Below are 16,871 nucleotides of genomic sequence, written 5' to 3'. Positions count from 1 at the left end.
ACAATTGATATTTTGATGGGCTACAATAGTTTACACGAAATTTAGGCCGATATATTTTTAGGTATGCCCGAAGTACTGTAATTGTCATCATAATGTTATTTAAAAAATTATGCCAATTCTTGCCAAGATTCTTCCTTCTGCTTACAAAACACGCCATCAGTTCTCTTACACTCTAAAATATCGTCTTTCTTGCAACAAATCGACAAGGATGATTTTTTCTTTTTCAGATAAAAAACCCTTTTTTAGGTACTGAAATTTTCTTTTCCATCGTCATGTGTACCCGCGTGTACCCTAGTCAAAACTCAACCGACCACAAGTTTGTAATCAATAAACAAAAAATAGGCTTGTATGTAAATATCACGATGCCAACATTTACAGCAAGAACTTCAAACATACTAAAGAAAATTCTCTGTGACTAGACGGAATTCAGTAGCCAATAGAAAACTTGCTTTCATTTTACAATCGATATTTACCAACCTAAACCTAGATCGTGAGATCGAATGTCTGAACTCGCAAGTTCACTTTGGTGCAACACATATACACTGGATCTCAGATTCGACTTGAGATCACACTGAAACAAAGATCTTACGATCTCGGATCCGAACATTTATTGGTGCAACCGGCCCTAAGACAAACAGTTGCGACGTTTCAGGAACCGACATCTGTTCCCGTCCTCGGGCACAAGCAGACTGATAAGAGGACACATGAAAACCAATACTAATATCACAAGACGCTTTGCACATTATAAGCAAGGCATTCCATTAATTATGTCCAATGGTCAAACCGAGCTAAAATTCTTAATATTAAATAATATAAAAAATTATTTAAAAAAAAGTGTTGAAACCAGGATGGCATCTTTCTGTTATGTTTCCTTAGTAGTAAGAATTGAATATTATATATACATATATATGTATGTGTGTGTGTGTATGCTTCACTACCTCTCCTATAGGCCTTTATCTTTTCGGCTCCCTGTAATGAAAAAAAAGTAAGCCTTAACTACACTGCAAGAACCAAACTTCACCCTCCCTTCTTGAAGGCGTCCTATGTTCCAAGTAAAGGAATTTCCAGGCACTAGGCCGCCAAATCCGAGTCTTAAGGCTTACCAAATCAAGATGGCGGACGAGTTTTCAAAAAACCAAGTTGGTTAATAAAACTTTTACATTAATTTGGAGAGGAATCGGGACTTGTGCTGCTTGTAAAAATTAATGATAATTTATCATAATGAATGTGTAGGAAGAGTTCTTGTGGATATTTTAACATCTTAAATAATCTAGTGTTAGACCACTACAGCATCTTGCCCAGATATTTGATTACATTTGACGTACTTTTAAAATGTTAAATAGTTTTATGAGTGTTAATGCTATAAAATAAAGTTGCGGACTAATTTTAGCTCCAGCGGAGAGTTTGGGTGTAATACTAATTGTAATTGTGGTTTTTCATAACTTAATTCGTAGGTATATTTAAAAATTATAAACATGTGGTTACAATGTTGAATTTATGGTTTCAATGCTGCTGGCATCTTTTATGCTTTTTATTTTACGTTTAAAATGCAATGTCTAAAAGTATTTTAGTGTTTTCTTTAATTAACAATGTAACATTTTGGAAACACAACATATGTGGCTCGCTTGGTAAGAATGGTGCTCGACTCATTTCTAGCATCTATTATGTTCTAGCAAAAACTGAACTGAAAAAACCATTTTGGATATATGCCTTCAAATTCCCCCGCATAAGTGATACGGTTTACAATAAAGTGATTTATGGTGCAATAAAGCATGTATAACCTTCCCTGGGGTATGTAGTTATATTTTAAACATGAAGTTGATGAATTAACATGTTAAATAATGATTTTTCAGTATTACATTCTACATACCAGGAATGGAATAAAAATTCTTAGTTACTTCTGAAAGAAAGCTTTTTTTTTTTTTAACTTCAATTAGTTCACCAGTAGTTTGCAATTTTAACAGGTGGTTAGGTTAGGTAAATTTAAAAAAATATATATAGATTTGTGATACTAGTCTGTTGCATTATGTTAGCTCCATTCCCAATATTTTAAAATTGTAGGGATGGATGGTTAGCTCCATTAAAAATACTGTAAGAAACAGAACGATTGGTTATGGCTGTTAATTTAAAATCTAGCTAACTTAACCTAACCAACATTCTTTACTATTTAATATAGCTAACAAAACCTAACCAAATGTTCACTAATTTCAAAGTATTTTTAATTACGCTAACCATGTCTACATAACTATCCATGATTCCACAGTATCTTAATGTAGCTAACCTAGCACAACTGTTTTTTAAGGTTCTAATGTATCTACCCTACTTAACTACTCTTTTAAGACAGTAAACTACTGGTAATGTACTTTAAGTATATATCACAATGCCCTCTGAAGAGTGATTCGAAAACATTTCAGGAAGTAAAAAAAAAAAAAATATCTTGGAATGTCCCCTACCCCCCCCCCCCCCCCTTACAGAATTAAGGCTCTCATTCAGAATTACCAAATAATATTTGTAGGAACTATTAATAATTAATGACAGCAAAATAAAGAGAAAAAAAATCTTTGTTCTAATTTACTAAGTGAGTCATAAGGGCATACTCACCTACATATTGTTATGAACTAGAGCTGTAGCAAACCGTATGTATTCGGTACTGAGTAACGGGTGCGCCATCTAGTAACGAGTAACGAAACGTTACACACAGCTGCACCTCGTTACTCGCATTTGAGATTGGATTAGAAACAACGTAAGAAAGTATTTTTTACAAATGAGAAATATGTATGTTTTTGTTTTTTATTATCGCGTATTTTCACGTTTTTTTGTTCTTATCTTAAAAGAGATAAGGGGTCGTCCATTTATCACGTGATGTTTTTTTGGCAAATTTTTAACCCCCCCTCCCCCTAGTGATTTGTGGTGAGGTTTCAGACAACCCGCCCCCCCCCCTCCCCCAATAAATCACGTGTATTTTTTGGTGCAAAATATTTTTAAAAATTTCTGAATATTATCTTTAAATATAGGTATAATCTAATTTAATTCTGGAAAATTAAGTACAGTGATAAAAATGTCCAGACACACATTAAGGTTGCAGGTTTATTCTCACTGGCATAAAAATAATAAAGGAAAGGCTTATATGTGATTTACGCATGTATTCGGCGCCGAAATCACAGTCATACTGGTGACTGGCAAGCCGAGCCGGGTGGTTCATGTTGCGGCGGGCGGGGATATTATTGTTGCCTGGCTACGGCGAGTCAAGGTCACGCATTGCTTTTCGGTTTAGTAGAAATTGGGCGGAAAAAAAAATACACGTGATATCTCTCTACAACCCCCCCCCCTTTCCCCTTGTGATATTACGTGATTCCCCCCCCCCCTCCTTTTCGAGCCTCACGTGATTAATGGACGATCCCTAATATAATAAAGTCGCTCTGATGAAATTTAATTGTTTCTTGGTTAACAAAAATGTTAACCATAAAATATTGTTAATTGTTTATATTCTATTTGTTATTATTTACGCGACATAATACTGTACGCGTACGCAATACGACTGGATTCATTGCTGCAACATAACATAGCATGTTATGCTGTATCAGAAGTAACGAGTAACGTAACGATACAATAGTAACGAGTACTAATTGTTATAGTAACGAATACATACGGGTACGCTTTTTTTCGTTACTTTTACACCTCTATTATGAACACGAGAGACCAGGCCGCGATGCCAGGTTCGGAGCTGGCTGGCGGCACTGCACAGCCACTGGTGTCACACGCCGTACACTGACGTAAAGAATGCCATGCACGCCTGGTCAGATTACAAGGGTCGTCGCTACTCCCTTCCCTCCTCCACTCCCCACGCATCGTCCTGCCTCGGCGCTGTTATCTATCGCTGAGCGGCCTGAATGGCTGAGTGGCGTGAATGGGCGCCGGGTCAGCCCGGGATGACGCGACGTGTCACAGCCGCTCTCGTCGGTCCGAGATGGGCAGGCACTTAAGCAGCGACGCCGGCCTTCGCGGAAGCCGCCGCGAGTGTTCCGAGCAAGGTCCGAGATTTCGGAGAGTTCCGCAAGTGAAGGTGAGGTATGGCATTGGCGAAGAGGGTGAAAGAGCCCCTCGAGAGTGGCGCGACACGGAGAGACCGGACCGCGAGAGTGCGACTGAGTGGCGCGAGACTGTGTGTGGACAGGCGCAGGGTAAGGAGCGAACCACTGTTGAGCCTAGCTCCAGTTTGGAGTGCGACTGGCATTGAGTGACTTGCGAATGAACATTTTAAGTGCCAGTGATAAGTGATCGGACATTATTTCAGTACAATTATTTATTAGAAATGTAAATATTAGTAATTAATAAAACTGTAATAAAACTTAACTGGGCTATCCCTTACGAACCCAGTCCTCCCCACATAGGTCGCAACAATATGTTATACACAGGTGATGAAACACCCTTCAAATGTCCAATGAATTAGCTATTACAAACAAAAACCTTTTTTTTTTTGTCGGCCTATCTGTAACAACAGATAATTTGGCTTCGCCTGCCTGCTAAAAGACAATATGTGGGGAAATTTTTTTTTTTACATTACATAATCTGCTTTGGGTACATGTGCACACAAAATTAATGGAATAGTGTTACAATAAAATTCTTGAAATATTATACGAATTTGTTCCATGAGAAATAAAAGTTGTTTCATGTGGTAGGTTTATATGTAACAAAAGCTCTGCACATGCACTGGATCTAGATGGGATAAAATAACAATGGAAAGGACGGTGTTGAGTATTTATAAACATTGTGTTTCAAACACAACTCTACCAGCATTGACACCAGGCTTTTTTCCCCCCTTTTGACCAACTATTCAAGCAGAAAAAACGTCCATTGTAGTCAAATTAAACCCTTTCGAGAAAATTCAACTTGTCATACTTCTCTGAGTAAGCTATTAACAAATGCTGTTTTATCTGCTAGGTGGGTGTAACCATTTGCTATGAGATCATCTTTTAAGTGATTATGTTCATGAGCAACCGATTCCTTGTCAGAACCATTTATTTCTGCTCGTTAATCAAAGTATGAATTATGCTAGTTTTAGTGCTAGTTGGGTGGTTTGGAATTGAAGTGCAGGCATTCGCCTGTATGTGTCGGTTTCCTGTATACTGTAATGGCGATTTTGCAGCTTCCCTTTAAGGCTACCATCAGTTTCTGTTTCATATGTGAACTGTATATAAGGCCTGGGTGAATTGAGGAAATATGAAAACTTTTCAGGTCCATGTTGACAAACAAGAAAAAAGTCATCTACATAACGAAGCCAGAATTTCGGTGGGTTGTTGGTTATGTTTAATACTTCCTGCTCAAAACTCTGCATGAAAATACTGGCCATGAAAGGAGAGAGAACAACCTATTGCCAACCATATGTTGTGTTTACACAGAGTGATAAATTCCATGCGCGATGGGATAGGTATTTTTGTTCTTTCCTTCAGTGTACTATCATGATTCAATTTAGTTTTTAACACAGTAAGTGTTTCTGATACAGGCACGTTGATGAAAAGGCTTTGAACATCAAAACTCGAAAGTGTGTCGGTTGGTTATACTTCTAATGTTTTGGCTATGTATATGAATTGACCAGAATCTTTAACGGAAGTGGGTGTCTAGCCTGCGAGTGGTTCTACAATTGTTAGCAGAAATTTGTAAAGTTGTAGACATGAGAATCGCAAGAGCCAATGATAGGTCATAAAGGAGGCATGCCTAGTTTGTGGATTTTCGGAAAGCCATAATTGTGAGGTAGCTTGCTGCTGTGTGGTTAGTGCACCTGGTTTTGTCTGGTATTTGAATGGTGGGTTTGCACTGAATCCTGGCAGTAGGATCTAAGGTGATGAGGTTGGTGATTTTATCGTCAGTCTGTTCGGTCTAGTGTAACACTTTGAGTGAAGGATCATTTTCTTTTCCAGTTTGCGAATTGACTGATGCATAGTGGTCCATGCCGGGTATTGATACGTTCTTTGAATGATTCTTGCCATGGAGAAACTTGATTTAAAAGATTTTCATGGTAATATCCATTGCTGGTTTTAACTGTATGTCATAGAGAAACCACAAAAAAAATGAATACACAAACACACAGAAAACCAGCTTATATCAAACACACAGATAGCACAGAGATAGTTCAGAGGAAGGAATTAGCCAGAAGAAATATCACAGCACAAACAGCGAACTGACAATGAGACAGTTGTAAGTCCAGCGACAAACAGATGAATCCAATGATAATAAAAATTGATAATCTGGACACCACAAAAACAGAGCAACAGCGATGAAACTAAACAAATATTCTGGACAACACAATGACAACGGCACAGACTAACGCAGTATGCTTCGTAAGACAAACCGTTGTGACGTATTAATTAAATTTTTCAACAGCTATATTAATATTACAGGGTAATTTTTGTATAAAACAAGCACAATTAAACATAAAACAAAACTGATATATAATATTCACTAGATTCTAAAATTGGCTTAAATATTTTCAGAGATAATTTCAACATATTGTAATTCAAATGTACAATTTCCAAATATTTATATATAATGTGCCACTACAAACTGAAGTGAGGCACAAAAAAAAAATTGCAAGCTACCAAAAGGCTGTTCATGATTTAAAGTTACGGAACTTAGAACATAGTTGCTGTTTATTTCATTACTTTTTTTGTGAATTTCGTGATCAGTCTTTCGGTTTCATTACTTTTTCGTGACCTGTAGACATCCTGATTGTGACATCCAATGTGATTGGCGCTATAATGAGATAGCTCTAAAGTTTAACACATTTTTCAACAACTGCTAAAATTTCCCAAATCAATACTGAAGACACACACACACTCTACATTAAAGGGTTTTACGCACAGCATTTGGTACACTAGTTTAACTACAGAACGTTTACTACATACACAAATTCATGCCTATAGCAAGATTGTCATGAGAATATAGACAAGAGAGAGAAAATTAATAAATATGCAAGCCACAACTTCATGAAAAAAACTGTGTATTGCAAATAGTAATACTAAAATATAAGAAAATTTAATGCCCAGACTGATACACTTAAGTCTATCTACTTTATGAAGCAGTAATCATCCCAACATGATCTAAGTGCACTAAAGGCTGGTTGGAACATGCGTGTTGTTCCTATTTTTGTGAAAGGTCTTTAATCTCACATTCTAAGGTTAGGCAAATTCCATGATCCGTACCCTCTTGCGCAAACTAAAAACTAAGGGGTTTTTAAGGACCCCTTTAACACTATCACAAAATGCCTCAAGAAAAACTTGTTAACCTAACATTTAATTTAAACACTAATTACATTTACTTTTTAAGTTCAAAATAAAACAGTCACACATACTTTTTTTTTTAGCATAAAAGCTGGTAATTAAAAACAAATTCAAAAGTTTCCGATTTACAAAATCTAATAGGATGGGTTCAAAACTATCCAATTGTACTGCGCAGTTTTCACCAATTGCTGCCAAGTCGAAAACAGAAGAACATTAAAATACCAGCATTTACCCATTACTTGCATGCTCTCAGACTTAACTAAGGAGTTTGTAAGGATTATTAGTGAAAATTGTATACTTTTAAGAGCCCTTGTTCAATTAAAGACAAATTAAGGACTTAAGGATATTAAGTAGTCGTACGAACCCTGCATTCTGAAATGTGACAACAATTGAGGCTCTCTCGTTCAGATTTTTCCCGAGTGTATTCAGACTGTAATCTTGGCCGCCAAATGGCATTACTATGCTGCCGGCGTTGTTTAGTTCGCACAGAGTTCATCCTTACTGTCGGTTTTCATTTCAGCACAGTGTTTCCCGTTTTAAAGCTGATTTAATTTCACATTTCACGAACACATTTCCGTAGTGAATTTTTATAGAAGACCTACTTCATGTCAAGCAGCTTATTACATGTTTTGGATACCTTTGTACTGAACATTAATTTTTCTTTGGTATTCCCATTAAAAATATATTGACATTTTATAATCTGGCTAAATAACTAATCTGGCATAGCTACGGTTCCAAGCATGCTCGATTAAAGATGTTTCACTGTATAAATTAAAAAATTAAATGAACTTTATCTCGAAAAATTTGAAGATTGTTTAGTTTAGAGCAATGTTAATCAGTGTTGACCTAGAACTTTTTTTTTCTAGAAAAAACTCAAATATATTTGAAATTTTTTTTTTGAAAATAATCTGTTACATTTTAAGTTTTTTTTTTAAACTAAGGGATAGATTATCTCTTAACCAGGAAAGAGATGGTAATAACTGCTCCTACATGTTGGGGTTCTTAATAGCTCTTTTGAACACGTTTTTTTCTCTAAACTTAGTAATTTTGTCTGTGGCATGTTTAGGTGTCCACATAGATTCTGTATATAATGCTTTCTTCTTTTCTTTACCACTAGAGTGCAGAAATATTTTCTGCCAGTTACTGGAAAAGAGCATACTATAGGCCTACCATTAGTAAGATTGATTTCAATGGATATTTCTGGCATGTGTAAAATTTTGGTTAATCAATTACATCCATAGTTGTAGTTAATTGTGGTAGTACTTACAAAGTTCTAAAAATACAAAGCATAATGCCTAAGGACACCAAACAATGCATGCTGCATAACCTTACTGCTTAGTCAGTTTTGTCAACATCAGAATTTTTTTTTATGAAACTATCACCTGACCCAATTTGTACTGGGAATTAGTTGAAAAAACGAGAATAAAAAATGGTTTGGAAATGCTAGGCTTTCTTTAAATACAAAAAAAAACAATGGAGCATTAACTTAGATAGAATATTGTAGACAATATCATGCCCTAACATTATGCCTGAAGGCCCAGACACAATCAACATAGTATTAAAGCATGGACAGTTATAGCTATAAGAACATATACAACACGAAACTATAACAGCATCCATGCTAAAACTTAACCCCCCTTCATTTGTTTATTTTTGTTGTATTGGCCTTCGAAAAATTAATGCTGCTATAGTAAAAAGTGTGTACAAAAAGTTAGTAATAACACAATAAATTCCATTATTGCACAAGAATTTCAAAATTAAATGTAGCCTACAAATATGTTTTTTCTTCTCTGAAAATTGGACAGTGATGTTTATGGATTAACTCCAATGTGCAAACCTAATAAAAACAAATATATTCTGCAAAATCTAGTCAATATACACATTTCGATATTTATTGAAGTATAATATCCAAAGGATGAATTAGGACTTTCAGAGCTTCTGATTGGCTGAAAACACATCAGTTTAAGCAAGAGTTAAATCTATTATGAACTATACTTCAAAATCATACCAGGCTTGTGTAAATGCTTAATGCAATACGTACAATTGCAGGTAGGCATTCAACTGTTATGTAGGCTATAATACTGTGTTGTGCTTATGAAAAGCTTCTTATGTTGATTGTGGCCAGGCATTAATAAGATCATTGTCAGAAATCACTTAAAATAAAAACTTCAACTCCATCCTACACACAAGACGAGGTTATTTAAGCCTTGAAAATTAGAATTAAAGTAGGGATGACAATATTAAACCCTATTACAACAGCAAACTTAATATGGAATGTACAAAAAAAATTTAAGAATCCTTTCTTCAATTTGCATGGTTGAAGTGTGTCAATAATATGATAATCCTTCAGCAATCATAGCATACATTATATAGCTTCTCTTGAAAAAAAATAGACACAAAATATCTTGTAAAACAAAGAACTACTTTGAATGTGCAAAATAAAATGGAGTTTGACTAGCATTATGAAAAAATTAGAACAAGTACTAGAATTTCCTGTTATTTTTAATTATAAATTAGGTACCAAACTTATAATAAACAAATTATGATCAAAATCTTGAGTATTAACTTTTGAAACACAACAATTGTTACTTTTGACAGGATCACATCTTTCGAGGCCATCTCTGCAAGTAGCAACTTACTAGCACTAAATATGCATGTGCATTAATTAGTCTAACATAACACTATTCTACAATGAGAGCTAGCATAGCACTGCATGATTCCAACTTAATTATTAACACATGCACTAGCCAAACAAAAGTCAAAAGTCACACAAAACTACATTAATACTGACAAGCAAATTAATATCTAACAAACTGCACAAGAAATGTAGCCTAGATAAAAAAAAAAATCTTAAAAGTGAGAAAAGTGAATGGAGTGCTGATGTAAGTTGTATCAGGTTAAGGTAGGCGCAGTTACCATGTACATTCCTTACCCTGTGCTATGCAGTACATTATCTGACGAGGGACCTTCAGGCCAGCGGCCAAGCACGCAGCAAACGACGCTGAGAAATTTAGAGCCATCCTGACTCCTCATCACAGTCTAGCGATCAAAAAAACACAGCCGCTGTCTCGTGGTCTCGCCACGGCACATCTGACAGAGTTCAGCCCCATCTACTCTCTTTTAGTTAGCCTGCAGAACAAGAAAATACATTAGCCCAAACTGAGCTGGCATGACAGTGTGTGTGCCTGCTTAACTTTATACTCCTCTAGCCGTACTCAAGAAATGCTACAAACCTCTAGACGCAGCTGAAAAAACAGCAACTACCCAATGAACCATGATTCCAACACTTCACATTCACACATAATCCTTAAACCATTGGTTTGAAGCCACATGATAATGTTTGAACACCAAGAGCTAGCATCAGCTCCAAAATGATTGGACACACAACAATTTTCTTGTTCGATAAACTTATAGGTTGCAAAATGCCTAAATGCTAGAATACATTATTCTGGGCTTGCAGTTTCAATTAATTATTTGTATATCTTAGCAAGCCCAATAAAAATCAAAGAACAAAAATTTGCATTTAATGAGTTTTTCTTAAAACAACTGTTGCTATATTTTTCCATTAATGTTATGCATAATTAATAGTTATTTGATTTGTGTGTCATTTAAGTTATTAGCTTCTACTATAAACAATTCACAATGTAATGAATGACAATATAGTTGTTTACATGATAGCCATTCAAAACATTCATAGGTTATTTACTGCAAACATTCTATAACCTTACATTTTTTTCGCAATGCTCGATGAAACTGCCAAACTAACCACGATTACCAATTAGGAACCACGAGTATTTAATTATACCGCCTAAATTCAACTTAATTATGAAACTAGACTATTAACGTTTTAGCACATAGACCATGTATTTCAATTTTAGAAAACCTGTGTACACTTAAAATTTTGAAAATTATAATTTCGTCGTTACAATGCACACTGTTTCACCGTACACGGAATATTTTTTGCACCATTCTGTCAAGTTTCCCTCCTGCCTAGCACATCACTATAAAAATTTCGGCACAAAAATGCACTTGGAAAACTAACCCCACATTCCACAAACGTCACGTTCCATACACGATATTTTGCATTTTATGTAGCCTTCACACACAACTTTTCGTATCACTGTCTTTTCATCACATCTATCAACACACTGGAGATGAACAGGAATGAACAAACAAACTTCAAATCACAAAGGAGCAGCAACTCAGGACGCAAAAGCTTTACCACAAAAAAAAAAATAAAAAACACAGTTTAAAAACACATATCTTCAAAACAACCAAGCGATGATGCGATCCGGTATCCAAAGCGGGTGCTCATGCTATACGCAACATTACATCTCGGTATGCAAAAACAGTCGCCTATGATATTCCATCACTGTAAACAAAAATAACTCACCAGACCTATAGTACTCCTTAAAATATCGAGAAGCAGCCCGCTGCACTATTGAATAATAAAGGTTGACATACGGGGTCGAACCCGCAGACGCAAGAGCCATCTATAGCGTTGGTGCGCAGTGTTTTACACTGCATTACTGCATTTGATTCGCGTTTTTGAGATTTCTCCCGGCGGTGCTCGGAGTCACACTAGCTGCTCGCCCAGCTCCCGTCCCGACTTGCAGGCGGCCAGTCTCATGTTGGGCGTTCGGCGGCACAGACTCGACTCGCTTTCCAGGCGGCGCGCGGCGTTGCCAAACGTCCGCCCTCACGTGCATGGGAACCCGACTGCACGGCTTACACCACCAAACACAGACCAACGGCGGGGTCTAAATCAATATTACTCTCGTCTCAGATTAAAATTAAAGCATCGGTGAATCTTGAAATATTATAAAATAACTCCCATTCGATATCAGTTGCATCGCAGAACGGCGTAAACACACATCTAAAAATAAAATCCAGAGTAACAGGTATTATGTTGTTTAAGTTCGGCTTTAAATTTTGTACCTGCAGAACAAAGAAAAAAATGTATTTCAAAAACCAACATATATTTCGATTCTTTTTTGAAATAAAATTGAAATCAATATTAATTACCTTATTTTATTGTGTATCATACGTCCAAACACCGGTACTCGTGTTTAAGCACACTTTTATGTCATGTATAATATATACCAATATGTTATTAATTAAAAACACATTAAAAATAATAGTTTTTATTTAATTTCGCATAATTTTGACATAAATGCGAAAGATTAGTGAGAATTACAATAAAATTTTATTTTTCAAGAATATGCAGTAAATAAACTAGAAATCTTGAAAAAAAAAATAACTTTTGATTCTAAAACTAATTTATTACTATTACCTGTCTCTATATTCCCGCATCATTGCACAAAATTATAAAAACTTTTTTTTTTCAATTAATTCGAAAAAAATGTAGTTACTTCACAGTAAAGTTAAGTTCCCTAATGCATCTGAAAAAGATTTTGAGTTGCATTATATCAGCAGTTTTTGGGCTAAGGGCAGAATATGTACGATGTGGGGTGGCGGGTGAGTGAACACAAACTTCGGCATTCCTGTGCATCTATCTTTCTCTCTTTCTCTCCCCCTCTGTTTCTCCCACCCACTGTTTCTCTCTCCGTATGTTTTTTATTCGAGCTCTCTCTCTCACGGCTTCTCTTTCCATCTGTTCCTATCTCTCTCTCGTCTCCTACCTTGGTCGCTCCCCACCACTTTCTCGACTGAAGTCCCGCCAGAAACGAATATCCAGTAGCCAACCATCAGTCTTCTGGAAACTGTGGCAACACTGTACATTTTTTGTTTATGTTAGCCGGCGAGCCTGTGCGCGCCATCTCAGCCCCTTAAGCGATGGAAAATGCAATGTTGCCATATTTAAATTAACCATTCCCGAATGCTTTATACATTTGCTACTAAGCCATTTAATCGTTCGATAATATTATTATTCATTATTTTACTCTCTTTTTCATTCAAAGTGAGAGGCACATTAAATCACGTATCATGATTAATTCTTGAACGATATTTTGTGTCACCATTTCACACGAGTTAACTTTTTTAACATTGTGAACTTCAAAAATATTAAGTAACACTTATGTAATACTAGTGGTACAAGTATATAATTTAGTTTTAGTTCCATAATATTGTCATATCAGAACATTTGTCATTCTCACTTGTTATTTCTTAATTACAAGGCTACTCAGAAGATCAAAACTTTCAACCACAACAATGGGGTGACAAGTTCTAGTCCATACAATGAGATATGTTATGCCTGTTTGTAGTGTTAAGTAGTACGTAATATTACATCTGATGTAGCACTATCATAAAAATTCGATAAAATTTTTATATACATATATATATATATATATATATATATATATGTGTGTGTGTGTGTGTGTGTTTTCTGAGTGTATAACTAATCGCTACTCACAACAATGATCATTATTCGTTACCTACTAAATTATTCAAACACTAATGACGGAATTAAATCTTAGTAGCATTCCACAAGGACAACAAATACTAGTCCAGATTATTACTTTCTGCATGACAGCTATGAAACTTCGAGCATTTTTAAAATAAATATTTGTAAATTAAAAGGTTTCTTAGCTCGTAAGGCTTTCAGATATTAGGGGGCAAAACCCTTACATAATTTCATGGCTTTTTTTCTCGGAGTAAAACCTGAATAGTTGTGAGCAGATTTGGTCATTTTTTTATTTTTGTTTGAAAAAAATTCGCACCAACGTTTAAAAAAAAATAGGAGGACCAAGAAGGGAAGAAGGGTTTTTACGTCGTAAGATTACATATAATGGGCTCCGAACTAATTCGTAACAATTTGATGCTTAATTTTAGTTATGCTTGGGAATTGGGTGATAGAAAATCTAATCTAAATGAAAACAAGCAGTATTAAAGGTCAAACTAGATTTTATCTTTCATGTGATTTACAGTAACAAAATATGTGTGTCACATGTAGATGTATGCTCTGAGATGATCATAAAACAAGTGTTTTTAATTAAGTAACTTTCATATTTGGTTGCCTACATTTAATAAAAACATTAAAAAAAATTATATAGTGCAAGAAACCCGTAAATTAATGCTTTTTTAAAATAAAAAAAATTTAAAAAAATTCTTGCGACAACTTTATTATATGCGTACATGTAGGGTGCCTATGCGTGTTTATATTATATTAAAAAGAAAGTAATATTTTTGTCAGAGTAACAATAAACAAAACAACTTCTCACGAACCACCTACATTTGTAAACGGGATGAAAAATACCTACTTTACGTATTCTATAAACATGCGTATGCTACCTACACAAAATTTAAATCAAATCCCTTACGTTGAGGGGGTCTACGTAAATTCAAACTGAAATTTTTAGAACAATTTAAAATTGAAATTGTTAGAAGCAAAAAATATATATATTTAAACGACCTATCTTGTTCGAATTTGTCTTAAATTGAATACACTACTTCCAAAAACCACCAATTCAACAAACATACAATATGACCAACAAACAGAATTACCTTGTTAAAAGGCTAGTTTACGATTGATTACTAGAATTAACAGTAGATAAACATTAGTTCTGTATTTAAAACTAGCTGACGTATCTGGCGTTGCCCGGGCTAAGAACAACGTAAAGAGGGTTAAGTCAAATAAAGATCAACAAATACAATAATGCAATTGCCGTTACCGTTGAGAATTAGAAAGCATCAGCATTAAAGTTTGTAGGACATATTGTTTAAAAAAAAAAAAGTGAAATTTTTATTTTTAAGACCCCTGTAATCCCTCCTTGGGATATGATTCTCGTAAGATCCGTTCTTAGCGGATGGCTGTGTAGAAAAAGAAACATACGTGCCAAATTTCAAGTGTGTATTTCTTATGGTTCCTGATAATTCTTGATGAAAAAGTTAGTAGTATTTTTATATATACAGAATGAGTCTAAATTCGACCAACAAACTTTGATTGCAGAAACAACACGACAAAATAAGTTGAAAACCATCTATTACGACTTTTGGACTAAAGTGCTTTCCAATGATGGTGTACGCCTTTGACATTGTGGCTGAACAACATTTTTTATTGTAAATAATAGAGAAATGCGTCTGAGCGTCTGAATTATGTTTAATCGAACGAACCTAAACAAACACCGCGAATTTTGTGGCTGAAGCAAGATTACTTCATTGAAATAATTGGGAGTAACACCTTAATTTTCCACGTATTTTTGTGGGGTGTTACTAAACCCCGATGTCTATGTCCGCCAAGCAAAACGTTGAGAAGCCTCGAAGTTATGCTGTTTCTTTTTCTCCAGAAACAGTCAATGCGGTCATGAAATTAGTAAAGAGGTGGACAGTACATTAGATTAAATATTTCATTTATTGTACATTCGTTAACACATTTTACTTTGTGATTGAATATTAAATTCCATTCGCAATGACAACGCACGGTTACACTGGACACAATAGCGATTGCAATAGATAGTAGCATACTGCCAAAGTTTATTTAAGTTTCAATAAAGTTTTCGTATAGGCACCCTACATCTACGCGTATAATAAAGTGGTAGCGGGAATTTTATTTTTTTTATTTTTTTATTTTTAAAAAGCATCAATTTGTGGGTATCTTGTACAACAGAAAATTTTTATGTTTTTATGTAATGTAGACAGCCAAATATGAAAGTTACTTAATTAAGAAGACTTTTTTATGATCATCTCAGAGCATAGATCTACATATTACACACATAGTTCGTTACTGTAAATCACATAAAAGATAAAATGTAGTTTGACCATTAGTACCTACTGCTTGTTTTCATTTAGATTAGATTTTCTATCACCAAATTCCCAAGCATAACTAAAACTAAGCATCAGAGTAAAATGTAAGCTTGCAGAGCTCTGGTTTTAGTTAAAAATATTGCTATATAGTAAAGCACATATATATTTTTTAAATATCTGAAGTGAAATATAGCCTATGTACATTTTTCTTGCACATGGAAAGATTTGTTCAATTTATAAAGGCAACGAAAATGATTTTAATACACACTCAAATTATATTCCCACTTCCATATCTTTTTGTTGTAACTTTATTTCTTTGTGATACGCATGTATCCAATGTTTACATATATCTATGGTGTATATGTTTACCGTTATTTAAAAGTATTTTTATTATTAATCTTTAAACTTCAAATAAAAATTAGTCTCTGCCTATCTGGAACAATGTAGCTTTATAACAGTGAAATAATTATTTTAATTGGTTCAGTAGTTTTCAAGTGTACTTAGGACAAACAAACATACAAACTAACTGTATCACACACTAATATATATATATATATATATATATATATATATTCATTTATACTCATTTACACAGAGTCATAATTTATGTACAGGACTAATTCTTATAGTTAAGTACTCAATCATAAATTAACTTTAACTTTGAGAAATATAGAGATGGAAAATCTCCGTCGATTTAGCTAATGAACAAAATCGGATCAAGGGGTTGGACATCGAGAAAGTTTTTCATGCGTAAACATCTTAGCTCTCAGTATGCGGCAATTGGTAGGAGTAATTTCGTGAATGGAGCGAAAGTCGATTGGAACGGAAATGTGTAAACACGATGCTGCCATCTGTGGAAGTCTCAGAAATCTCTAAGAGATGGCAGACACG

The 16,871-nt window shown here is 34.8% G+C and overlaps 1 protein-coding gene across 4 annotated transcripts in view; it reads right to left on the bottom strand.

Annotated features, from left to right (window-relative positions):
- The window catches only part of LOC134538374 (myeloid zinc finger 1-like), a 55,011-nt gene extending 42,998 nt beyond the window's left edge, over positions 1 to 12,013 (bottom strand). For 2 of the 4 annotated variants that reach the window (XM_063379640.1, XM_063379643.1), the window contains exons 1-2: positions 11,671 to 12,013; positions 10,210 to 10,406 (exon numbers count right to left, since the gene is read on the bottom strand). In XM_063379640.1, coding sequence (XP_063235710.1) covers positions 10,210 to 10,297 — 88 coding nt within the window. In that variant the 5' untranslated portion in view covers positions 10,298 to 10,406; positions 11,671 to 12,013. The other 2 variants (XM_063379641.1, XM_063379642.1) reach the window with 2 other exon arrangements.
- Between the last annotated feature and the right edge of the window lie 4,858 nt (positions 12,014 to 16,871).

Source organism: Bacillus rossius, chromosome 13 (assembly GCF_032445375.1).
Source record: "Bacillus rossius redtenbacheri isolate Brsri chromosome 13, Brsri_v3, whole genome shotgun sequence".
NCBI lineage: Eukaryota > Metazoa > Arthropoda > Insecta > Phasmatodea > Bacillidae > Bacillus > Bacillus rossius.
Note: the sequence above shows the minus strand (reverse complement) of the source record. Positions and strands in the feature narration are given on the sequence as shown.